Below are 27002 nucleotides of genomic sequence, written 5' to 3' on the forward strand. Positions count from 1 at the left end.
AAAAAAAAAAGGAAATGTTGTGGGATGCATGCCAAAAAAAATCCTTATTTTGTGGGAACTAAATATAGGAGATATAACAAGTTCATTTATGAGCTTTGGAAGTGCTGGTTGGTGATTTATTGTCACCAAAAGTCATGCCAGCTGTCTTAATGCCAAGCTTAGCTCACCAACTATAGCTCTATTTATAGCTTATATTTTATATAATTATCAACTTCATCTAACTCATTTCCCGTCTTGATGGAATTTAAATTTTACTGCTGTCAGTTTGTTTAGAGTTAACATTGGAATGATGAGATTTTCTCCGCTGCTGTTTCCTCCTGCACAGCAGCAGTCTAAACACTTCCCTTGCCCTCTGCTTGAAGTGCTTCCCCACAATCACATACAGGAAAGGATTCAATGAGCTGTTACTGTAGCCGAGGTAAGTCGCTAACTGGTTGCCAATGTCCAGTACATATGCCCAGGTACATCCAGAGATGACTCCATAATGATCCAAAGTGTCCAAGATGATCAGAACTTGGTAGGGCAGCCAGCAGATGATAAACACAGCCAGAACAACGAGGACGAGGTATGCTGCCTTCCTCTCCACACTCCCGCTGCTGCATTTCCTCATTTTCTGGCTACTACGGATTACTTTAGTGATGTGGTAACTACAGAAGGATACAATTGGAACAGGGATAAGGAAGCCTACTATGCTGACAGTCATGTTGTAGCGCAGTCTCCAGCCTTCATGGGGGTATGCTAGGTAGCACGCATCAATCCCCAAATGAGGAAAGAACTGCACAGAGCGGAAGAGTAGAGCAGGGAAGCTGAACAGAATTCCAGCAATCCAGATACAGAAGCAAATCCCACGTGCCCAGAAGGCCCGTCGTTCCCTCCCCTGGGACAGCGGTCTGGTGAGGGCCAGGTATCTGTCCACACTCACGAGCGTAAGAAACAACACACTGCAGTAGTAATTCATCCCAATAACAATATTGATAAATTGGCACATGGGCTCTCCAAACCGCCAGTGGAACCTGTCGATGATAGTTGCCACCCAAAACGGCAGACACAACACCATGAGGAGGTCAGCCACTGCCAGGTTGCACAGGTAGATGTCGGCCACAGAGCTGCGATGCTTCTGGAGACAGAACACGCAAAGCACAAAGGAGTTGCCGATCACTCCGAGAGCGCAGATGACGGACATGTAGGCTGGCTGCATGGTATACACCCAGTCCCACGCATCTGTGTGGTTGCAGACAAGCTCAGACGTTGTGGCACTCTCCATAAGTCACTCTACAGCTGAGTTGGGAATCACTGTGAAAGCTGCAGCACAGCCTGTTTTAGAGTTAGAGACATGAGGGTGCTGTCATCATGAATATATATACCAGTAAAACCTCTTATCTGTGTCAACACAGGTGTGATGTATGTGTTGCTACCTTCACGTCGTGATTCGAGTTCTAAGTGTAAAGGCATAATTGATTTAATGGAGTGTGGATAATGGCAGTTTATCAGTCAGACCACACAGCACAAACATACCATCATGAAAGAGCAGAAGCTTAGCAGCAGATGGATGGACACACACAGATACAGTATACACACAGCACCAACTTATATATTTAAGGTCAAATCCTCCCTATTGTCTATGGAAGTGTAAATTAATTAACAATAATAATAATGCTGCAGACACAGTCTATATTTATACATTTTCTAAGAATAAAACCTTTGGACTTTTGGATTGTTAAAGCAGATGTCAAGTGATATTTGAAAATCATTCCATCATCCCATATAAGCACATATGGGTTATACTATAGTGTAAAGGTTTCAACTACAACAACTACTTTTTACTCAACTTTTATCAACCCCTGCTAACGATTCAGCAGCTTTCTTTCACAGGTTAAGTAGTCAGCACTCACAGCAACAGGCTGCTCTGTGATTGAACTTGAACCCATCTGGTTTGAAGCAAGAGGTAATGAACAGATAGAATACAATGGAAACTGTGTGTAGGGAAAGCTCACTACAAAAATAAACACATCTTTTTCGATATGTAGATATAGTGCATTGTTTCCATCTTGTCTGATTCAACACTTTTGAACAAAGAAAAAAGTATTTGAGATTTGAAAGAAGAGAGTAAAAACACAGAGTCACAATCCTCACAGGCCAAGGAAAATAGAAAAATACATGAAAACATGTCTAACTGTGTATTTTTGGCCTATTCCATTTGGCCGTTAGAGGCCGTTTGAGGTAAATTTGTCAGCCTGCATGTTTTTTGTTCCACAACAATTTTCAGCTCTTGAAATAGTGGTAAAGTCTGACTCCTAACAAAGATTTCCTGTTTGGCATCACATGCCTTCATTCTGGGGACAAATAGGAGTGTACTCTTGCCCACAACCCACACTGAGTCAACATTGGGCCATTAAATGGTGGGGTGGCGAGAAATGTATAATGAGACAACTGGTCACTATACAGCCAATGAAGAAAGGAGCATGTTTGTGTGTCACCACTGGAAACTCTTGAACAGAATCCTGTTTTTAACTCAGCAGACAATGAGTCAGAAACATCAGAAATCACTTAGCAAAGCAGTAGGAGACTCTACATTTCCACATGTATGCTCAACATTTTAAAAGATGATAAAGATTCAATGTGACATATAAAACCAGATTTTATTTGAATCTACAGTGTTAAGAAGGAAACATATCTACATTATTATTTACAATCTGTGTTATCAGAACTAAAATAAAGAGTATGAAAACTGTGTTTACATAAACTTTTGCAGAAACAACCTGTACATTTACAATCCTGGTATTTGACAATATTTGCAATAATAGACAAGGTGTAGTTTGTTGTGGAACTGTTATAAACTTGTAGTTATAGGTTTTACAGGTTATGCTAAGTCACATATATCCATTTAGAATAGATGACACAGAATAACACCTTTGTTGATTTATCTTTTTGAAAAGACATCTCTTCAGAGATTAATTTGAGGAAACATAGTTTGGTCCCATTACCAAACAATCACATCTGCTCATCCAGGCACTTAATATGTCACAAGATTATAAAACAGCTTCTGAAATAATGTCTGAAAATGACAGCACTATATTATACTGCAGTCTTTAGAGTAGAGGACTGGTTTGAGCGTGTTGAATCCAACATCATTGTTCTCTTAAAGCTCCACTGCTTGAAAACTTCCCTGACTTTTTTCCTGAAGTTCTTTCCTACGATGACATATAGGATGGGGTTGAGGACACTGTTGAAGAAGGCTAGGTAGGTGAAGATCTGGTTGCAGATTTCCAGGACAGCCAAAAACCGACAACCACTGAGCACCTCAGCTCTCAGGAGAACGTCCAGTGTGGTGACCACGTGGAATGGCAACCAGCAGATAAGAAAGGCCAGGAGCACTGCCAGCATCAGAGTGGTGGCCCTCTGCTCTGTTTTCTCAGCACTGAACCGCTCTATTGCCTGTTTTTTCAAAGCCTTGATAATTCTGACAGTGCAGAATGAGATGATCGAAACTGGGATGATGAAGCTAAAAACAATCAACATCCCATCCCAGAGCAGCTCTACGGTGTGGTTTGGGTAGTTGAGAAAACATGCGTGAACATCATACTGCGGGAAATATTTCACCTCCCGGTAGACCATTGTGGGGATACTCAGGAGCAAACCAAAACCCCACATCAGCAGACAGCCCAGTTTGGCGTACTTTGGCCTACGCATTCTGCCATGGGACATTGTATGAACTAATGCCAAATAGCGATCTATGCCGATCAGAATGAGGAAGTATAGGCTGCAGTAGACATTCATCTTAATGCCCAGGTTGATGAGTTTGCACAGGAACTGACCAAAGGGCCAGTTGAAACCATTGGATACGTTTACGGCCCAGAAGGGCAAACAGGAAACCAGGACAAGGTCCGCGGCGGCCAAGTTACTCAAGTAGATCTCCGCCACAGTGCAGGCCTTCTTGTGGAGACAGAAAACCATCAGGACAAACACATTAAACACGATTCCCAGCACAGAGATGAGCAGGATATACACTGGCTGACCGGTGGTGAGCCACGCCCAGTCAAAATGCTCAGGACACTCGGTGCCATTGGTGTTGTTTTGGTCTCCATAGAAACCTGTGGTGCTGAGGACTGGGATACTGTGAAAAACATAAAAAAAAGGACAATTAAACATGGACAAATATGTTTATTGACCTCTTGGTGAGAGTTAGATGAGATTGATTGACTTATGTCATGAGCTGCAGTTTAGTTCAGACTAACTTAAAGACCGGATACAGAGCTTTGTTCATCCATGTATTGGCTACTGGTTATCTGAGCATGGTTGCAGGTAACACCCTGCACAGGTTTGTCTATGACAGGGATGACATACTGCATACAGATAAACAAACCTCACATGTGAGAGAACACATGCAGGCACAGACAGAATTATGCAAAATCAACCAGTTTTATGCACATAGCCCTCTGAATCAAACCCAGAAACTTCTGCAACAGTGCAAACCACTGCTGCACTGTGCCATCCAAAACTAGTGAAATTGATCCACCAGCAGCTCTTCCAATTATCTTTTCCAGCCCCAGTTATATCATCAGTGATAACAGCAGAGAAACATAATGCCCTACTGTATACTATAGTTCATGGCATCTTTGTAGAATAAAGACATATTTGCTTGTACAACTGTCATTTGTAGTCCACTAAAACAACACAAGCCAGCATTACAAAAAACAACAACAAGTTTGAGCTTGCACAATTACTGATGTTCAGCTGATCACCACCTACACATCCAAGTATATCAGCTACTGTAAATTGAGTCACTAACTGCTGCAGAGCAGACTAAACTTGTACAAGCAACCAGTCAGCCCTCCCAGCAGTCATTAATTTCAATTGTACCTGAGCCCCTCAGAACAATGACCACTAATGAGCAACAGGCTCAGCTCTGGTCTTCTGTTCCCTTGAGGGTGCTTCATTGATTGGTGCTTGCTCTGCACAATACTGTATGAGATTTCCTACAGTATATGTATATGTCATACATCTTACTTGACTGAGAATTTGTTTTATTCTGAACCATTATTATGCCCCAGTCAACTGTATTTCTTTGAAGAGCAAACTTCAAACCATAATATGCGTCACTTTAAAGTTAATTTTCACTGTAAGGAGGAGAAACCTGTTCTGTGCCTGGAGACAAATTGAATCCAGAAGCTCCAGTTGCAAATTTACAAATGCCAGATATTTGGCATTTATCTATCTTCTATATTTAGGGTTGATATAAGATACATTACAGTCAATATTTCCATTCAAGTTTCTACTCTAGAGACACAATGTAGCCTACTAGTGCTGCCCAGTGACGCATGAAACAGCAAACCTGTTTGAGAGACATAACAAGACACATTTCTACTGGGTTGATCTCTCTGAATTTCTTTAGTTCTTATTATTCTCTCTCACAACAAGTCTTGACAACACTAGCTGTCACAAAATATATATATATATTTTTTGTTACTGGCATGCAATGATCAAATTCTCTTGCAATTCTCAATTTCAAAAAATAGATAATATTTTACTGATTATCTTAAATACTTTTACAATATATGAAGCAAAAACTTATACATACCTTGTAGGTGGTAGAGTCATTCCTCCTGAGTAAATCCTGAGACCAGAGACTTCCAGATGCGGCTCCACTCTTCACTGTGCACTCCCTCTCTCTCCTCTCTGTTTCTGACTCACTCTCTTAAAGGAAACTGTAATTAAGAGATGTCAGGCCAAAAAGACATACTTCACTCTGCATCCACTCCCTCTCTCTCCTCCTCTTTGTAAGGGTCATGGACATGTGTTTTTGTATACTTACTGTTGTATTACTGTTGCTACAATTATAGACCAAACCCAGGCAGAAATAAGTAAAACCAATTAGAAACAACAGAAAGAGGGACACACAGTGGCAAACACAAAGCAAGAATATGACAAGCAAACAGTAAATAACCTGTGACCTGTGACCACTCGATTACAGTAAATAACCTGTAATACAGTGACCTGATCACATTGTATTGTGTTTTGTTTCATTATTAGTTCATTATAAGTATCATTGGGAACTGTAATGTAAGTTAATAGTATGGGGGACCTGAGGGCTCAATAAATGCAGCAGGATAGGTTAGTGGGTAATGCCACTAACTTTGTATTGGGAGGCTGGGGTTTGAATCCCAGCCATGTGGCTGTGGTGTTTAAAGAGGAACTAAACCCCTAAACCACTTTTTTCTGCTGAAAACAAATGTATTTGGGTATAAGGTAGTGTTGTCAGTTGATTCTGGTCCAACTTTTGACATTTTAGTCAAAATATTTCAATTTGGTGTATTTTGTAGTAAAAATGTAGAGTGACTGCCCTCTATGGGTTGAAACACGGCTATTACAATCAAATTTTTCTATTGGCTGAGATGGAGGCAGATGACGTTTTGGAGGCAGCTTTCGTCACCGGCCACTAGCTCCCCGGCCAATCAGCACCGGCTGCTGCCTGCCGCTAACGGTTGCCAGGCGCTCTAGCTGCTCTGCTGCGGCTAACGGCTGCTAACAGCTGCCTGAATGGGAATCGTTAGTGCGGCCGGCGCTAACGAGCCGTTAACGAGCTAACGAGCCGGCGGATCAGCTGTAGATGCTGTGTCACGGCTCTGGCGTCCTCTCCTAGTAGTGTCCACGCTACTAGTGCTGTTAGAGTAGCTCGTTAGTAGCTCGTTAGCGCTAGCAGAAGTGTCGATGTGTGTTTATTACTTTTTTTTCTCTTTTGTGTGATTTCGCGGGTGTGAATGGGGCGCAAGGGGGAGGGGGGAGGGGGGGGGGGGATCGGAGAGTGCTCCTGGAGTCCCGCCCATAATCAAGGCATTTTTTGAATTTCAAGCTTAGAGCACGTCATCCAAAACTGAGGGGTTTAGTTCCCCTTTAAGAGAAAAGCACAGCAAAGGTTAAACTAAGGTTAAAAGGGTGTCATGTTGGACAGCGCCCTGCTGTTCCAGGTGTGTTGCACACCCTTAGAGGGCGCTAGAAGTATGTAGTGAAGAGTGTCACTAGGTTTCCTCCTCAGGTCAGTGAGGGGTGCTTTTATGTTCATGTCCACCTGCCTGCACGCAGATAAATGGCTGCTGCCTGCTAGCACTCCTGGTCGTCGTTTTTCACCTCCTTTCCCACAGTCTGATGACACAACAGTGGCCACATGGATAGTGTGTTGCTTGGATCAACAGAAATAGAAATCATATTCATTTCGTATCCATACTTGGCCGCCGTCTCTCTTGAGAGACAGGCTCAACCATCTGCCAACTTAGGCAGATTGTTGGTCTGGCCGCTGTCTCTTTGGAGATGGGTCTTTGTGGTGTATCTGATCGATCACTCTGTGCTCGACTGTTTATGACTGTGACTCCAGGTGCTCTGGGATTGATGGCTCTGTTTGTTGTTGTTGAGTTGAGCGGCTACTAAAGTGAAGCACGAGTAACAGCCTAGCCTCCGAGTGTGTCATTTACCAGAGAGACCCACAGTTCACACTTTAATAAGATACATACAATAACAAAACTACAACATGGTGTCAGAAGACGGAGTTGCGGAGTGAGCCGAGGTACTGTGTGCAGTGCACGCTAAAAAAAAAGAAAAGAAAGGAGAGTTAGCATTCTGCTAACACCGGACAGCTACATCCTGAGAATGGAAGAGTTCAAGCCGCCGTCACAGCTAATACTCACTGGCAATGTCGCTGAAAACTGGCGCAGATGGGAACAACGCTTTCGCCTGTACATGGTTGCTTCAGGTGCGTCAGAGAAAGAAGAGGAGGTTAAAAAAGCCATCCTGCTTCATACCATAGGCGAGGAAGCATTGTAAGTGTATAACACACTTTATATTGTTCCGTCTGGAGATGATGACACGTTGATGGAGGATGTTCTCACGGCATTCAAAGAGTACTGTAGCCCACAGAAGAACGTTGTGTTTGAACGGCATCAGTTCTGGTCCCATGCAATGTCATCTGGAATCACAGTGGACAGGTATGTCACAGAACTGCGTCAGAAAAGTAAAGACTGTGAGTTCGGCTGAAGTGAAGATGATATGCTGAGGGATAAGCTAGTGTTCAGCATTAATGATCCTCGTCTTAAAGAAAGACTACTCCGTGAAAATGGACTTACACTTCAAAGAGCCATTGACATATGTAGGTCAACAGAACTCGCCAAGACACAGATACAGGCGATGCAGATGACCCCTGTCACATGTGATGCTTCAGTTGATGCTGTGGAGAAAATAAAAGACACAAGCGAATAAGCAACAGGTTCAACAAGGCCAAGAAACAGACCACAATGGACTGTCAAAAATGTGGAAGACAGCATGAGCCCCGTCAATGCCCCGCTTACGGAGCAGTGTGTCACAAGTGCGGAAAAAATAATCACTTCACCAAAGTATGTCGCCCAGTTGGTGAGAAACATGGCAACTTCATGGCTAAGAGTGTAAATAACATTGAGAGTGAAGTGGATTCCTTGTATATTGGCATGATAGACAGTAATGGACAAAAAGCAGCTAGCCTCACAAAGGATGGCAAGTGGTTTGAAACAGCCAGCATCAGAGGTGTAGCAATAAAATTCAAACTTGATACAGGCGCTGATGCAAGTGTGCTACCTATGTCCATTTTTAAGCAGTTGCCAGGTCACATTCTACTGCGCCCCACAAAGACTGTGTTAATCATTTTTGTTGGAGCCCGCCTGCCTTCATGTGGTGTTGCATCCCTGCAGTGTAAAACTGCCAGACACTCAGCTACAGTAGAGTTCCATGTAACCAGACAGGCAGACAAAGCGATTCTGGGAGGTGAAGCATGTACAGAGCTGGGGCTGGTGAAGAGGGTTGAAGCACTCACAACAACACCCCCACAGCCGTCAAAACCACCATCCACAAAAAAGGAGCTGATTGAAAAGTACGCTGAGATCTTCACAGGACTGGGTGAGTTTCCTGGTGTACATCATATACATGTTGACCCATCTGTTCCCCCTGTGATTCATGGTTGCAGAAACATTCCTCTTTCGATCATGGACTCACTGAAAGACACACTACAAGATCTGGAGAGGAGAGAGGTGATAAAACCTGTCAACGAGCCGACGGGTGAACAGTCTGGTCACCACAAAGAAGAAAAATGGGTCACTAAGGGTGTGTTTGGACCCTTGTAACCTGAATGAAGCGGTCAAACGCCAGCATTACTCCATTCCTACTCCTGAGGATGTGCGGAGCAAACTTGCAGGAAAAACCATCTTCACCATCCTGGATGAAAAAGACGGATACTGGCAGATTAAGCTGGATGAGCCATCTTCAAAATTGTGCACCTTCAATACACCATTAGGCTTCCTTTTGGGATTAAATCAGCCAGCGAAGTGTTCCAGCAAAAGAACTGCGAGACCTTTGGTGACATCCCAGGTGTGCACATTGTTGCAGACGACATGATAATAGCTGTGGCCTCAGAACATGAACATGACAAGATCCTTCATGAAGTGATGGAGAGGGCAAAGGCAGCAAATGTGAAGTTTAACAAGGACAAAATACAGTACAAGGTTGACACTGTGAAATACATGGGACACATAATCACCTCAGCAGGACAGAGGGCTGATGATGCAAAAATCAAAGCTATCATCGACATGCCGCCCCCAGAGGATAAACAAAGCCTCCAACGCCTGTTGGGAATGACCAAGTTCTTGGCACTGTACGTACCAAATGAGGCCTCACTGACTGCACCACTCAGACAGCTGCTTAAGAAAGACGCGGCGTGGCAGTGGTGCCCACACCACAGTGCAGCACTAGACCTTAGAGACCTTAAAAACTGCTCTCACACATGCACCAGTGTTGAGGTATTACGACCACAAAAAGCCACTCACACTACAAGCAGACTCATCAAAGGATGGATTAGGAGCGTGTCTGCTACAAGATGGACAGCCTCTCTGCTATGCCTCACGAGCACTCACGGACACGGAAAAGAGGTATGCTCAAATAGAGAAAGAGCTGCTCGCCATAGTCTTCGCAGCCAAAAGATTTCATCAGTACGTCTTTGGCAGACCAGTGACTGTGCAGTCAGATCATAAGCCTCTTGAGGCCATAGTCAGAAAGCCGTTGAACAAAGCTCCTGCACGACTACAAGGCATGTTGTTGCAACTGCAAAGGTATGATCTGAACATTACTTACACCCCAGGCAAACACATGTATTTTGCAGACACACTGTCACGAGCCACAGTGAGCAGAGATGGTGACGATGTGGATGAGAACCCCTGTGAGGAGAAAGTTGTATACGCCGTGGGGGCCACCAAGGCATTGAGTGAGGAGACACTCAAGCAGCTAAAAACTGCCACCGCTGCAGACAGTGTACTACAGGCTGTGTGTGAGAAACATCTGAACGGCTGGCCCGCGAGGAGACACAGCTTGGACAAGAGCCTTCACAGCTACTGGCCATTGCGACACGACATCAGCATCCAGAACGACGTCATCATGGTGGGAGATAAAATCATCATACCACAGAGCCTCAGAAAAGTGATGTTGGAGAAGCTTCATCTAGCTCATCAGGGTGTCCAGCGCACAAAGGCCAAAGTGGATTTAGTGGATTATCTGACAAAATATCCAGAAGTGCTGAACTTGCCTGATTTAACAGCTCGAACGGTAATCCAGAAAATGAAGTCTGTTTTTGCCAGGCACGGGATTCCCAGAGAGCTAGTGAGTGACCACGTTCCTTTTGCCAGCTATGAGATGAGGTTGTTTGCAGCCTCATGGGAATTCAAGCTCACACACTCCAGCCCTGGATATCCGCAGTCCAATGGACTTGCGGAGAGGACCATAAAGACTGTAAAACACGCACTGAAGAAAGCAATGCAAACTGGCACAGACCCACATCTCATCCTGCTGTCACTGAGGAACACGCCAGTGACAGGGTTGAACATGACACCTGCACAGATGTTGTTTGGGAGAGCCCTGCGCAGCACACTTCCATACTCCAGTGCTTTGCTAAAGCAGTCCACCCTACGGCACATACACAGCAGGATACAGGACTTGCAGTCTCGCCAGCGTCTATACCACGACCAAAACGCCAAGCCACTGCCTGCATTGGATCCAGGTACCACCGTACACATGCAGACACGGCGTGGTTGGGAGCCAGCTATAGTGACAGGCCGGAGACATGAGCCTCGCTCATACAACGTGCTGACTCCAGCAGGAAAGGCTTTGAGGAGGAACAGGCGACATCTCAGGAGGATACATCCAAGTCTTTTCAGAGACACTGACTTGGATGAAGATCCAGAAGTCACACACTCACAGACACATGGGTCTACTGACCTGCCGCCGCAAGATCCACCACCACTGGTTGTGCCGCCTTTGGATGTGAGCAGTTCACCTGCATACTGCACCAGAAGTAGCAGTAGAAGTAGTGAGACGTCCCGTCAGGTTCAGAGACTAGTTCGTGGTCTCATGACCGAGTGTTCATGTTTATCAAAAAAAAAGAAAAAAAGAAATGAAAGGGACGACACAGACAAGATTTGATTAAGATTTGATTAAATGTTTTATTGACATGTTTATAAAAGAATGCTTCTAATGAAAACAAGTGGTTCCTTTAAGAGTTATCCTAAGAGATATGTTTTCTGATATGTTTACATAGAGAATGGAAAGTGATTTGTTAATACTGAGTAAGTGCTAAAAAGAAATATGTGTTACCAGATTTTGGATATTTGATATTGAGCACATTACAGTTTGATGTTAATGAAGTTGATGCCACTAGGTGCATGAAGATATCTCATTCTTGGAAAAGGGGGATGTGGTGTATCTGATCGATCACTCTGTGCTCGACTGACTCCAGGTGCTCGGGGATTGATGGCTCTGTTTGTTGTTGTTGAGTTGAGCAGCTACTAAAGTGAAGCACGAGTAACAGCCTCGCCTCCGAGTGTGTCATTTACCAGAGAGACCCACAGTTCACACTTTAATAAGAAACATACAATAACAAAACTACAACATCTTTCGCGACATGGCTCTGCTAGTTAAGGACCTGCCCAAAGAGACAGCGGCCAGCTAGTGGATGGGCAGCCTTCCTCCATCTCTGAAGGACACAGCTGTGGAGAGCTCAACACACATCAAGCCAGACAGGCCAGTGGGTAATGCCTCTAACTTTGGGTTGGGACGCTAGGGTATGAATCCTAGGATGGCTAGTATGGCCATATGGTTAGTATGTCCCCTGGGTCGAAGATGAAGAGCTGATTTTGTATTATTATTGGGAGATATTTTTTATACATGTGCATAGCCTGTATCCGGCCCCTGGCTTCCTGATAGGGCCGGAGACAGGTGACCTTGGGAATCAAATTTATGGCCTCAAGTTCAACAGTCACATACTGTACAGACAGAGCAAATCGGACAGACAAATGATCATCTTCCTCTCTGAACATGGATAAATAGGAGCTGTCAACCTGTCTGTGTGCATTTGTGTGAGCGTGAGTGTGTTTTATGTTTATGTGTTGGACTTTGACAGTAAATGTGGAATACTACATTAATAGACGTGACTGGTGTTTGCATTTTAAAGTATGGAGTCTCTAGTTCAAAGTATGCCAAAGCAGTAGACGCTTGAAGAAGTGCAATATTTCATTTTATTTCATTTTTGCACTATGATCAACGCCGTTTAACAGTAGAGAAAATGATGACCATGCACCACTTACTGTGAATTAGAAACAAATAAATCTGTTTAATATAGGCTACTGCACTGTTTTTGATGAAAAGTTATTATTGCAGTAAATAACTTTGCTGTATCCAGCAGGCTCCAGTGTAAAATGTCGTACAGCCAAAGCGAAGGTCAGAGCCTCTCTCTTGACCAACCTGTTGTTGCTAGAGCTCCAGAGAGCAGGGATGTAAAACTACACTGAGGAGGTTTTTGATACTACTTAAACTGTAGCTACACAGTTATCATCATATTAAAGTGTAACCCCTTTTTCCCTTAGTGTTTATAAACTACACTGTGGTCACACCCAATAAAATAAAACAGGTCCTAGGTTCTCAGCTAAAGATGGTGAATTCGCTGTGGTTCTTATTTAAACAAGGGACTTTATCATTAGAGTGGGAAAAAGGAAATAACTAGCGCGGTGCCTCCACTGAAAACTTAGTATGCTAGGTGTTAGCAAAAATTATGTAAGCCCTCAGAAATACAAATTACTCTTAAAAGAATGTTAAACCACAATATGTGAAAGGTAAGACACAAAACATTTATTTTATTTAAACCCTCTTAGATTTTTGTAATGCTACCTTTAAATTTAGAAAAGCTTCAGCAAATAGAAAATAACAAACAAAACACCTGTAGCCTACCCTTTAAATCAATACAGTAATACCTGAAACTTCAAAATGCTTTCTTTTTACCCTTTTTAAATCAATAGAACAGTTTTTAGTTTATTTCAACCAAACAATAATGAATCAAAAGAGTGTTTTTAACTCTTTCAGTTACCTCACATCAATGAAATGAATTTGTTTTAATTTGAGCTCAACCCAATCTTTTAAATGAAAATAATAAACCTATGAATGAGGTTTTTAGCTTATTTATAAACCAAATCACTTGTGAAATAATTACCTAGATGTGTTCTTAATATTTCAACTGTATTCACACCTTTTAACTGTTCAAAATGTGATTTCAATAACCCAAATGCATAGAAATATCAACCAATAGTGCTTTTGAACACTCAAAACACAGTAAATGTACCCACACTTGTACCACAGTATTTTTCACAGTTCACATGAATGATAATGATACCAGAAAAAAGTCTAACCCAAGCGCTTGGATAATTTCCCTAACCGTTGGGGCCCATTTGAAGCGTTGGTGCACATGAAGTTTTATCCATTTGTGAGAAGAAGAGTTAACTTTGAAACCAAGTCTGTTTTAATACAGTCCCGTGCCTGTATCCTGCACTTGGTATCGTTCCAATGTCAAGTACTCACGCAACCTCTCAGTGTAGAAGCAACATGGCGGTGTAGCCAGCCAGGCCGCAGAGCGACGTCCAGACAGCTCCCCGCCGACTCTCGTAGCTCCGGCTACCTGCGACACGTCCTCGTTCTCTGCTGTCGACTCGTCCGCTCGTCCGGTCCAGCACGAATGTCCGGTGGCGACTTCCTCGTGTCCGTGTTGTGCAGCAGTCTCGTTTCTCTGCCGAGGAGCTAACTGATAGCAACACTGCTAAGCTAATGTGCGGAGATAATGGCGGAGACCCCCACCGTCGCGGCTCGTAAAACTTCGCCGTTGTGTAAAGTAAACACACTCGACTGAGATACATGAAAAGAATATTCTGACCGGTTAAAGTCTCTCTGGCAGTGCAATATCTTGGCCAACCTTTAGGCCGAGTCTCCAAACATTGAATTCTTTCTCTCTGCCGAGGAAAAACGCAGCCAGCACCTTCACTGTCCCGGTGAACTCTGGGATACTTCCTCCGGAGAATGTTCTAGTCTCTTTTTTTATTGAACAGGAAAAGTTAACCTTTATCATTTTTTTAAAGACCATAGAATAGCCTATTTTTAAACAATATAATACATGAATTACAGAGTTAATATATGAACAATATTTATTTTAATAGGACTATTGCAAAAACTAGAAAAACCAGAGGATTCTGGGAAATGAAGTCCTACTTTACTCTGTCTTCTAGAAGCAATATAAAAGGGATAATCTGTATATTTTTAGCATGACTAAGATTATAGAAACCCAGTAATATAAAGAATGAATGTTTATATACATTTTTAGAGGTTTTTAGAGAACCCTACAAAAGTACAACAGATGATTAAAGGGATAGTTCGCAACTGTTATATGGACATGCACTGCTACGCCGAGACCCCCTGTAACTCAGAGAAGCCACGGATAACTCTGAAACTTCTCCCAGCCCTTAGTCGACATGAGGGTGAGTAGATAATGAGTGCAATTCGAATTTTGGGTGAACTATCCCGTTAACAATTTAGCTGGTGAAATGATTGGCAACTATGGGAAGTTAAAAATCAATAACTGGCAGCTAAACATGTTTAGCCAAGAGCACAGTGTGAAACAAAAGCTGTGCTCTGTCATTTACCAAGGTATACTGATCTTGTTGATTTGATAATTAGATTTGTTGGGACTTGCACACTTCTTGGGAACATCAATCCTTTCAAAATATGTCACGCTCTGTGATGGCGTTACGGCTTTTTAATCATAGCCTACTTGCCGCCCTAAATCAATATTCATCACCCTGACAACAGTCTTTTTAGATTTCTTTAGACCAATAGTGTTTTGTGCTTTGAAACTTGTTGAGAGCTGGAAGCTCTGTTGTTGGCTATTGAAACCTTTGGCTGCTGTAAGACAATACAGGGACCACATTCCTCTGAATCATGTGGTGCCACACCCCTGACTCTTCCACGTTTCTGTTGAGGATTTATGTGTCCCTCTTATCTGTGTGTGTGTGTGTGTGTTTGACTCACCCAAAACTACAGGCCAGATGTCTGTATCAGATGAACAACAAGTCTTCCTATGACGTGTTGTTTTAGGGAAAGTAAGGATGAGTGACAAAATCACAAGTATTTTCCTGTTATTTGGAATCCCACATGATACCCTTCAACATGATTAATACAGACCCTCATACCTCTTCCTCCACTCACCCTCATCTTCCAAACTAACAACAGACAAAACTGTGTATGCTGTGACCTCAGAGTGACCTTCAGCAGATGGGAGCCTTGTACTGTAGCCGGACAAGCGTTTTGCATTCATTTGCATTATTATTTAGTTGGCACTGGCACCATTCTGCCTCTGAACAAAAAAAGGCTTGCGCACATCCAGAAGTGCAGCCAGGTGCTGAGTCCAGGGAGACGATTATCAAAAACAAGAAAGGACTCGCAACACTGTATAAGCTCCCAAAAGTACAAAAATTTATTAGAGGACTATCAAAAGGACAACGTTTCGAGCAGTGTGCTCTTCGTCAGGTCAACCAGTGTTGCGAGTCCTTTCTTGTTTTTGATAACCATTCTGTCTCTGCCATTAGTTTCTCTCGACAGGTTGTAGTAGGTTGTCAACATTGGCATTAATAATGGAGAAGTTGGTGTTGCGGTGGACAAAATGTTTCTCCCTTTTCTCATCCTCCCTTTCTTTGATTCTTATCATTTCAAGAAACAGATTCAGATGTCATATTTGACGGATGTTTTTATTCATTTGTATGGGCGACTGCTTTGTACACTTCACTGTAATGGATTTTCATTTAAGACATTTCCTTGGAAGGAAATGCGTGTCAGTTGAAAGTGGATGTCAAACAATAGAGCAAAAGTAGTTATGTAACACCTTTCATATAAATAATTTAAGTTGTCTAATGGCAAGTGTTTATATTAGAATATTAACTTTAATAAACTTTAAAGTTTAATACTGGCATCAAGTTGTGTTAGTTTTGGATTTTAAATTGTCAACAAAGGCTGCGGCCCCTTGTTTTTTCTGTGAATTTCCGTGGAATCTTTTGTCTCCTGCCAAGTTTCATTCTGAATTTATGTGCCCTTGAGCTTTTCCATTTGCTCTGCCCTGACTAAACTAGACTTGTCTTAACTTAGAGAGAAATACAGTTGTAAGTTTGGTTAAACTATTTTGATTTGTAGACATGTATAGACAGTTATTATCCGGTGTAAATTGTGTTGCTTGTTGATGTGGATACATGTTTGATCTGGTTTACACCCTTTGTCTTTGAAGAACAACTGATCCACAGCCTATTTCACCTACATCTTTAATCCTTAACTTATTTCTCTTTAATTTTATTTGAACATTTTCTCCAGACCACCTCAGTTGAATCTAAAACAATAAGGGGCTATTTAAAAATACACAGTGTTGTGTTGGTAGGTGACTTATGATTTGCGTATCGTATCGTAATGCAATGAATCCTACAATGAAAACTCAGCGGGTGACAACATTTCTGCTGCAAATCATTATTTTGGCATTTTGAAATGTGCAACTACTGATTATTCTTAGCAGCAGAAAAAAAAATTGTGCAGACTGTCTATTCAAAGATATGTAATCTCTCTTCCTGAAAAATATCCTTCAGCAAACAGTTTTAGTTATAGCTTTGTTTTTACAATGTCATTTGCACTGTTGCTGCCCAGAAATAGCTCCTGTACGCCGGTCCAGGCTTTTTTTCTACCAGCAATTGAATAGTAAATCGCTGCCAAGGTAGGCATGGCACTCTTATGATAGTATGTTACAGGAAGTTATTTGCATTTTCCTGTTTCCTGCTGCAGTACAGAAGAGAACTTGAAGTTGACAAACACAGTTTATTTCTATTGTCTTGGGGACAGTTTTCATCAGGATATAGGAGAATGTAAAAAAAAAAAAAAAGTGTCAACAATGAGGTCTGTGGTTTATCCTGTGTAACCCTTGTGTTGTTTGTGTTGAAGACAAAGCTGCTCTTTGGTTTTTTAAATGTAATCTTTCTAGTAATTTGCCCACAACAGACACAGATCTGCTTACCTACTGTATGTCACACTGAGATGGTGGTTATCACAAAACCACAGCAAATAAAGGTGTAATTGTCTGCACGAGTGGTTTGTCTAACTAAAATAAGAAATCATCATTCAAATGTCTGAACATAACATTTATTAAACCTCACAGCCTTGGCCCATTCCTTCATACACTCATACAGACTCACTCCATGAATCGCTTACTGTACATTACAATACATTAACTGACGTGAAGTAGACTCTAAAATAATTTATTGCAGTCTGTCTGCTGCTGTTAGTTATGTCTCAGTAGTGTGTAATGAAGTATATAACAAATGTCTGGACAAGGGGGCGGCTAGGCTCAGAAATACTAGCTCATTTCCTGTCTCCTTCTGCTTGTCTCTTAAAGTTTTTTCCAGGCAGTGAGCCACCCCCGCTCCCTTTTTCATAACTCATCACAGATTTGAGACGGCGGGGAACAGCTCCTCTTGTACGGTTTACATATTGTTTTCACAGCTGTCCTCTACAATCAGGGCCTTTAATAGGGGAGTGAATGAGAGCTGGAAGAAATGGAATCAAATTAACCCCAGGGTTTTGGATGCTGGGAGTGGCCCTGGGCCTCAGCTCTTCTTTGAAACCACTAATGCAACTTTGATGAGCACTGTGTGACACCACTAATGCAGCCAGCCATGGAACACAAAGCCATTTCTTCAAAAAAAGACCCTAAGTTAAAGCCCTTCTTCTAATGTTACTGTTCAAATATTCCTGGCATAAGATTAGACAACCGAGTACTTCTCGACTAGTTGTGTGTCTACAGCAAGTTTGGGGAAGTTATGTGTATCCTGATTTGTTCAACTTAAAAAGCCTGCATCCTTTTCATTTCTGCTTTTAAACTTAGCATTTGATTTCACACCCACTTTTTATTTATTAATAATCCAACCACCACCAGACATTACATCATACTGTGAGTCAGTAAACTGGTGATCTTGTTTTTTTTTTTTTTATTCAGTATATTTGAATGTCAAGAAGAAAAAAACATTCAAGTTACGCAAGGAAATCTGCCATGTATGGTGAAATAAACTTGTTTATGACCACAGACCAAGTTGAAAGCTTGTGTTCCTGGCTGAGTTTAGATAAGAACTGAATTTCAGGTAAACTATGTGGGAGGAAGCCACTTGATTGGGAATATTTGGTCATTCAGCAATGCAGTGTTGGTAATCGTGTGTGTGACAACAAAGTGTCTGTTTAACAGTCAAGAAGATTTTCCATGTGGCATACCACAGTTGTAATTTTTACATGCTGTATCACCACCATAGCAAATCATTTAATCTCAGTGAAACATTTTCTTCATAAAAGTATCTATAATTAAATCCATTAAAATAATTTCTGATAATTAAAAAGACACACCACAAGACAAACAGGTGAAAGGCATGTCTTGTCTTGAGCAAGTTGAGTATTTTGTCACTTTACTCTGATGCAGTCTGACAGACGACGTAGTCAACGTTTGCCTCAGAGCACCAAAAGAGATGACTGCATGTTTCACTGAATGACTTTTGACAACATGGTGACACTAACAGAGGGTTGCTACTACATATGCCCAACTTGTCTCCTCCATGTCCAAAAAGCATGTCCTTTATTCAAAGAGAAGAAACCCTGATGCAATGACAAAACACTGTAACAGTACTGTAAGATTACTGTTGCAGTAGTTCAATATTTGATCAAATTGGCCCATGCCATAATCCCTATAGTCATAGCAGTACTGTAGATTCGTTACCTTTAATTGTCGGTGCAAGCTCTTTTTAGAACGGCGGAGCAGAGCCGCAAGCCGCTCAGAGCTATGCTATGGAGGCTCATGGGATTTCTTGGTTTCCCTCATCAAACTCATCAAATACACAATTCAACATGAACGTATTGCATTAAGTTACAGTACCTCTAAAACAACTCTGTCTCGTAACGTTTCCTTATTATCTCTATATCTCAAATTTAATGATTTTAAATCTGTTGGGAAATTGTCTTTTGTTTATATTATACATATTAATAGTGAGATCATACAGTAGCATCAGGAGACAGGGGAAGAACAGACACTTCCTTGGAGTTCAGTTAACCTCTGCTCTGTGCTGATAAGTTGGAAAAGAACGGGAAGTTTCTCAGTTATCCCACACAAAAAAGATACATTTGTGCCAAATTAACAAGAAGCATCAAGGACAAGGACACTAACGCACTTCGGGTCATTTGAAAGTTTACAAAAGCAGAATATTATCTCCATGTTTGTACGGTAATATAAATACATTTTGGCGGCTGTTTTTGCTCCTCTGTGTTCACTTTTCTATACAGTATGTGTGGTCTACGTCTTGCCTCTGCCAATAATAAAGACTCTATTGCCATCAGTGAGTAATGCATGTGGTGTATATGGAGCCCTCTAGTGGACAACATGAATCCTAAAGTGTCCTTTGCACAGAAGATGCAATAAAACTGGGAGGACAGTCAGCTCTCCTCCTTTGAAAACACACATGCGGATCATAAGGTACATGAAAATACATACTGTTACACACATGTAGTGTGACAATACCATAAAAAAGCAGAAAATGTTCTTGAGAGCTATGATTAAAGGGATAGTTCAACATTTTGGCAAATTGGCCCATTGCCATAATCGCTATAGTCATAGCAGTAGGTTCGTTACCTTTAATTGTCGGTGTAAGCTACTTTTAGAACGGAGGAGCGGAGCGGCAGGCTGCTCAGGGCTATGCTATGGAGGCTAAGGGAATTTCTTGGTTTTCCTCATCAAACTCATCAAATACACAACCCAACAACTCCAAAAGGCTGTCGTGGACAAGTTGTGAGCTGCACAATCACCACGCTATGAGATAATAATGGAACGTTACGAGACGGAGCTGTTTTAGAGGTAAATTCATGCAAAACCGCTGATGCGCGTTGCGTTCAGGGACACTTTTTCAGCAAGCAGACTCTGTATTTACCCTGTATTTACCTCGAAAACGGCTCTGTTTCGTAACGTTCCATTATTATCTCATAGCGTGGTGATTGTGCAGGTCACAACTTGTCCACGAAAGCGTTTTAGAGTTGTTGGGTTGTGTATTTGATGAGTTTGATGAGGGAAATCAAGAAATTCCTTTAGCCTCTGTAGCGTAGCTCTGAGCAGCCTGCCGCTCCGCTCCTCCGTTCTAAAAATAGCTTACACCAACAAATAAAGGTAACGAACCTACTGTTATGATTATAGCGATTATGGCAATGGGCCAATTTGCCAAAATGTTGAACTATCCCTTTAATGATTTCTTCACAAATTAAGATAATGCATTTTATCATTTTATAAAACACAACTATTTTCAAAATTAAAAAATGTAAATTTAAATACTTTAAGTTAAAAAAAAAAAGCAGTCACTATTCTCAATTCAGATCAAAATAAATCCTTTAAACTGAATTATGATCATTGATGCATTAATGTATACTTCACGTTAATGCTGTGGCAAGTAGAGGGGGGACTTTAATTACTTTACTTACTGCCTTGTGAATTTCCCTTGGGGTCTTATCTTGAAATATTACATTATAATGTATGTGTTGTTATATATTGATTTATTAATCTGAAACTGCAACTAACAAAAGTGGTTAGATTTAAATATAGTATGGTGCAGTAAATACAACATGCTTTAGATTAACAAAACATTTTGCTCTGTCCTTTCCTGCAAAAGTTATTTTTTTCTCTCTTTTCTTTAAAGGGACAACGAGGAGTTTCGGAAAAGCGAAGCATTTTCACACTACATTTATGAGCCTCCGCGCGCACCGTAAAATTCTTTGACCGGCGCAAGACGGACTCATGTTTTCATTCATCAATAATTAAAGTCAGAGGTTCAAAGAGGTTCACATACCGTCGTAGTTCCGACCATAAACGGCGATTTGGCTGCGTTATTCTCATGACTCGCCACGAAGGAAACGCTGGTCGGCTCGATCAGCATTTCCGCCACCACTAATAATAACAAAATAACGATAGAGACAAAATGATATATTTATCGAAAAAGGGCCCATTAACAAATGTGGGTAGCGGAGATTCATCCACATTAACGTGAGACTTTTTTATAACCGAATAGAAACTCCTCGTTGTCCCTTTAAGTTGTTTTATTTTTGTAGGTTGGGGTTATCTACTCTTTCCTGTCACGTCAAATTTCGCTTTCTGTCATCATGCGTTATCCTTTCCTGTGACTGTCCACCCTGCCTCTAATGTGTTGCACCTGTGTCTCCTTAGCTGTGTCCCAATTCACAGGTTTCATTCCTTCAAAGGACTCTGCCTAATGAAGGTGGCTGAATGAGACGGTCTGATCTGTGGAGGATTTACACTGTGTCACCAGCTGTGCACTGTTACTTTTATTCAACAGAGCTAAAACCCAATACTTACATTTATAAGTCTTTGTTATTCGATTAATTACTGGCATACAATGGATTTGGTCCTGACGGATCTACCCGTTGGATCTTTTGTTACTCAGGATAAGAAGAAAGCATTTCTTGGCTGCAATTGAAGGCCTCCGAAATGGGACAGCCTAGTCACGCGGCTGTGATGCAATTGGCCTTCAAATACTGCCATTGTAGGATATGACCCCTGAACTGGGACACAGCTAATATCTTCCTAGTGTATTTAGTCTTCACACTCCCTGTGTCTCTGCCAGCTCGCCTGCATTCTCTGTGGCAAGCTTTCCAGCAGCTGCTCCTGTTTGACCTTTAGCGTTTGAACAGTTACTTCTGTGATCTTGAGTTAAGTCTTAGCCCTTGGATTTGTGTACCTACCTGCTTATATCACACACCCTGCCTCTCATCCTCACGTGTGGGTCACCCTGTGGACGTGTTGCATTGGAATGTAAATATGTGTCTTTTATTTGCACAGAAACGACCTTACAGGTTATAAATTATACACAACACAGCAGATAGTCGAGCTACCACAAACAGGAAACAGTCTCACCGACTGACTTGTTTGTGTTTCTGAGCGAGCTTGAGATGACAAAGATCCACATCGATCAGTCTAAGCTCTAAAATAACACCTGTCAGACAGTCATCACAACACAGAGAAATGGACAGAGGCTTCCCACTGTTAAATCCTGATCCCTTTCCTCCCTATTCTTTTGAATTTCTTTTCTTTTCAATCATCCTGTCATTTTCTGTCAGCCTTTGCATCTGTCCATCTGTCTCTCTACGTGTCTCAGTCTCCGTTCAATAGATCCTCCATTAGCCCCCAGGAGTAGCATCTACTTCAATTTTGGCCAGCAACCATACAAGTGGGACTCAACTATATCTTGCCAGTGGGTGCGACACGTGAATAGAGTGATACATGTCAGTCTCCATGGTGACAGGCTGCATGTTCTGCATGCTGATATCCAATCATATTCAGTGTGGTGAGAGGGCTGTGAGAGTGGTCTGCTGAGGGACGGGTGTCTCATATTCCCAGGACTCCTCTGGTCCTCTTTGAGACATGCATTTACATCTGCCACACTGTATTGCAAGACCATCGAATGTCATATCTGCTTTGAGTGTAATGATTGAAGAAGTGCTTCTGTGACTTGAGTGTATTTCTCTTCAGCCAGCAGCATAATGACAGCTGGGCTGGTGGGTTTTTTTTTATCTAGTCTCTGGCTCAGGGGATGGTAATGTTCGTCTGTCAGTGGATTGGTCCATTACTTTCATGTGGAGTGAAATATCTCAACAACAACAAGAGGATAGATTGGCATGGAAATTTGCATTTGTTATATTACTCAGATGACAATTCCTGCTTATTTTTGGTTTCTAGAAACTTGGTACAGATTCTTCTCTATGGTGCATGGAGGTCAAAGGTTGCACTTATCTGCATTGATATCTAAACATCTATGGATTGGTATGACATTTTGTTCAAACATTTGAGTCCGAAACCCTAACACTCAGTCAAAGCCTAACCATAACCTCTAAACTGGTCTGATTTAAATCTTAAAGAGGAGCTATGCATGATTTTTACCTAAACTAGACAGCTTCAGGGTAATTGTGATGGTTGAACGACTTGTTACAAGGAGAATGGAGGCTCTCTGCCTTTCCCCTTGCGTATCTCGGCCAAAAACCAACTTTGCAAGAGTCTGACCCGGTGTCCCAGCTCTTGTCTCGGTGTCACCATGTTACAATACTACAGGAGGCTGGGATTTGAATCCTTTCCTTGTAAGGGTGTGGTCATCCAGTGAGGATGGTGGTGGACTATACCAGCTTGAACATCAGGTGTGAGGTATTCAGGAACCATGGAAATGTCTATAAATTAAGCCACCATTGTAATTGATGAGGTACAATGTGTCACATCCAGATAACAAGTTGCTGTAGTGTGGATCTAAACCAAAATGACCATTGTGAACATTATACCTGTTACATGATCATGATAGTGTTCTCATTGTGAGCACACTGGTTACTAATATTAATAATAGTTTCCTCACAGACACCATGATCATATACTCTTGCTTACTCTATCCTAGGGACACATTGTTGACAGTGTGAAATAATACCATACCAAAAAATAACAAAAACAACAAAAGCAGTGATAACAGTAATGAGCTTAAGAAGTTATATATTTATCACAAAGCACAGAGGGGTAAGGATGCCTCCATCTTGTTCAAAGGGCAGCTCCTTCATAAATTCCTCTCTCTTTTTAAGGATGTTTTCTATATTAGCTGACAGGCAGAGACAGACACTTTGTCTGTCCCCCTGCCTCATTGCAGAGAGAGTTAGCCAGTCCCTCAGTGGTAACACTAAATCAAAAGAATAGGGCTCCTGCCTTTTGGATGACGTGTGATGCTGAGCTCCCATCATGGAGCAACAGTAATGAAGTATTTTCACTGACGCTGCTGCAGCGTCAGGTGGTGTAGGAGCCCATGGGATTGCATTAAAGACTCTCCGTTCCCTGACACACTTGGTGCAGCATTTTCCATCCCATGTGATTGGAGGTAGAAAAGGAAGTGTAATGCAGAAATGGCTTACATGTGACTTACTTCAAATTTCACCTGTGTCCTTACAAATCAACAGTCAGTGAGAAGTGAAGCTTTCAATTACTAATCTTATTACAGATACACATTTTCAGATAACCTCCCTGTGTCAATGCTGTGCAGCAGCGTTAATGCCATCCTGTCACAAATGATCCTGCTCATGGGGTTATCATCTTGCCTAATCAGTCTGATTAGTCAGAGCTGTAGGTGCTGCTGTGTGTGCTGACAAGCGTCTGTAATGAGCAGCATCATGAGAGACTGAGGGTGTGTTCGTGGGTGAGAAGGAAATCATGGAAAGAAAAGAACCCAAGACAAAAACAAACAAAATTAAGGTCCAGAAATGGCTGCCACAAGCCAAAGGTGCTGTCCAAATCCATTACAGCCTGCTGTTTCCATGGTAGCAGCCCACCTAAAATCCTTTCCTCACCAACCCTTCTTCCCTGTTACATGTTATCAAGAGATAATCACACAATGGCAGCTGGTGAAATCTATGTAAAACCTCTATTAGCCTGACGACACCTCATGCAGTCGTGCCGATGCGCTCATTTACCATCACAAACTGAGCTTTAACACTTTGTGCCATATGAGTGCCTGTTTTAATCAGTTAAACAGTTACGCTGCCGGTGGGCTGCTGATGAGAACAAGCACTCACTGTTCTTCTGTGAAGGTGGCCGCAAGCAGGAAACTTTGCGATCAAAAGCGCGTTATTGATTTCGATAACAACCGAATCTTATGAGTCAGAAAAACAAATTAACATTAACCTGCAGCAAAGAAATGTATCTCCATTATCCTCCCTCTATTGTGGTTTGCTGTCATGAGCTCATTTCACCAAGGGACATCTGGAGAAACAGTTAATAGGCTCTAGAGTCATCATTCGGGTTCAACAACCTAGTGCTGGGAAGTACAAAACATCATTTTGTTTACTAGCCAGTAGCCACACCCAAGTTCTCTCCAAAGTTTCAGCTGTAGGTTACATCACCACTGTGTCAACATGTCCATGTGATTTTTATTTATTTAGTATTTTATTTAACCTTTATTTAAGCAGGTAAGTTGCCAAACCAGTTCAGAACCCCTTTGAAATGATGACCTGGAAATATGAGAATGTGTTTCTACTGCGGGACTCTAGTAAACGAATGACAGTCTCATAAAATTTATTTAGACAGCCTCGCAGATATGTCACGAACCAAGCTACCAAAATAAAGCTAAAGCCTTGTCAGTACTGAGAAAGCATCCACATTAGTCGCTGCCAGTTACAAGCTAACAAACCAGACAATCAAGTATGGTTACTGATACAGTACGTCATCCAGTCACCAGTTTATGTCTCAAATAACTCTACGTCTGACTGAGGGTCAAACCTCCAATATTTCCCTCTGCTAACTATCTTGGTATGTACAGTACCATTATTTTACCTGTCAACATGGTGCAATCAGATGTGATGGGTGATGGGCTCAAGGTCTGATCCACAATCTCTCAGTGAGGAAGTAAGTATAGATGTGCGTCCGGGCAGCAGGATTGACAGGCTAACAGGATGACAAACACTGTCTACTGTATAATTTTCGGTATATGAATGAATATGTTGAGCCCTCGAGCTCTTAAGCATTCTTCTGTACACAGTCCACAGCCCTAATCCTAACCTTAGTGGAAATCCAGTATGTACAGAGTGTGTAGTTTTGCTACTGAGCAGTCAATGTACAGATCCAGGTACGCCTGATGAACTTGAGGGGAAATGTGTCAGTCAGCACTGCACCATTTAAAGCTAAACTTTGTCACAAAATACTCATGTGTGTTTGTAAAAAGGCTGTGATGTCTCTGTTTTGATGAGTGCAGTATGTGCCAAATGAAGACCTGCTGTAAATCTCACAAGCAAGTTTGTTTGTTGCTCTGCCAAGTGACAATGCTAATGTAAGACACACAGACAATATAATTGTTTGGAGCAATCCAAGATTGTGGGATTTCTGCTGCATAGACTGACGATGACGAAAAGTAAAGCTTTGTGAGAAACAAATGTTTCTTGCTCCACACCAAAACTTCACAAAGGCCACAAACCCAAACTGGCTGGTCTCAAAATAAAGCTGGTATTTTTGCACAACTTTTGATCTCTCAAGGCAATCCATGTTTGGTCATATAGCATCAAGCTTCTTAATCACTAAAACTACACTTGCGTGGAGCACTTGTCACTGACAGTTTTATTTATTTGTTTTATACTTCATCTTAGACAAGGCTGACAGCTGTATTTGCAATGTAATTAAATCTACCCAACCATTAAAGGCAGAGAAGTGCTACGAGCTCTTATTTCTCAGTGTTAGCATACGATGCCAGTTCTCTCTCGAATTACTAAAGAAGCCTAATCGCAATTCTCAGCTTATTACAATGTCAGATCAGTGTGGGACAATTGCAAAATAAACTGTAAACATAGATAACAGTGCTGTGGGTACTGTTGATGTGCAAAGAGTTTGCAGTTATGCATGTCTTCATTGATGGATAGGTTTGTGTTGAAGCTGCACTTCAGAGAAGTCTCCAGGCTCTGGATGATACAGTATACGTAGCACCAGTGTTACTCACTCCCTCATACACCCACATAAGCAGAGGCACTTGTGCACTGTAATAGATATCCTCCCT

At 41.8% G+C, this 27002-nt stretch overlaps 1 protein-coding gene and 1 pseudogene across 2 annotated transcripts; both read right to left on the minus strand.

The window, feature by feature from the left end:
- Positions 1–53: 53 nt before the first annotated feature.
- Positions 54–1562, minus strand: LOC146963663 (B2 bradykinin receptor pseudogene; annotated as a pseudogene). The gene is made up of 2 exons (XR_015034710.1): positions 223–1562; positions 54–176 (listed from the first exon to the last, which is right to left on the minus strand). The product of XR_015034710.1 is annotated as a B2 bradykinin receptor pseudogene (transcript).
- Positions 1563–3062: 1500 nt separating this feature from the next.
- On the minus strand, positions 3063–5711 carry LOC146963664 (B2 bradykinin receptor-like). Its single transcript, XM_085767741.1, has 2 exons — positions 5579–5711; positions 3063–4114 (listed from the first exon to the last, which is right to left on the minus strand). The coding sequence occupies exons 1-2, from the start codon at positions 5596–5598 to the stop codon at positions 3076–3078; spliced, it is 1059 nt and encodes a 352-aa protein (XP_085623867.1). The 5' UTR covers positions 5599–5711; the 3' UTR covers positions 3063–3075.
- Between the last annotated feature and the right edge of the window lie 21291 nt (positions 5712–27002).

This window comes from Trachurus japonicus, chromosome 22 (assembly GCF_045865225.1).
Source record: "Trachurus japonicus isolate A0001 chromosome 22, Traja_1.0".
NCBI classification, from domain to species: Eukaryota; Metazoa; Chordata; class Actinopteri; order Carangiformes; family Carangidae; genus Trachurus; species Trachurus japonicus.

Excerpts from the sequence above, each read along its gene's own strand:
- LOC146963664 (XM_085767741.1), bottom strand. The coding sequence starts at position 5,598 with ATGACTCTACCACCTACAAG. Across the intron at positions 4,115-5,578 it reads ATGACTCTACCACCTACAAG|TATCCCAGTCCTCAGCACCA; the intron begins GTATGTATAAGT and ends TGTTTTTCACAG.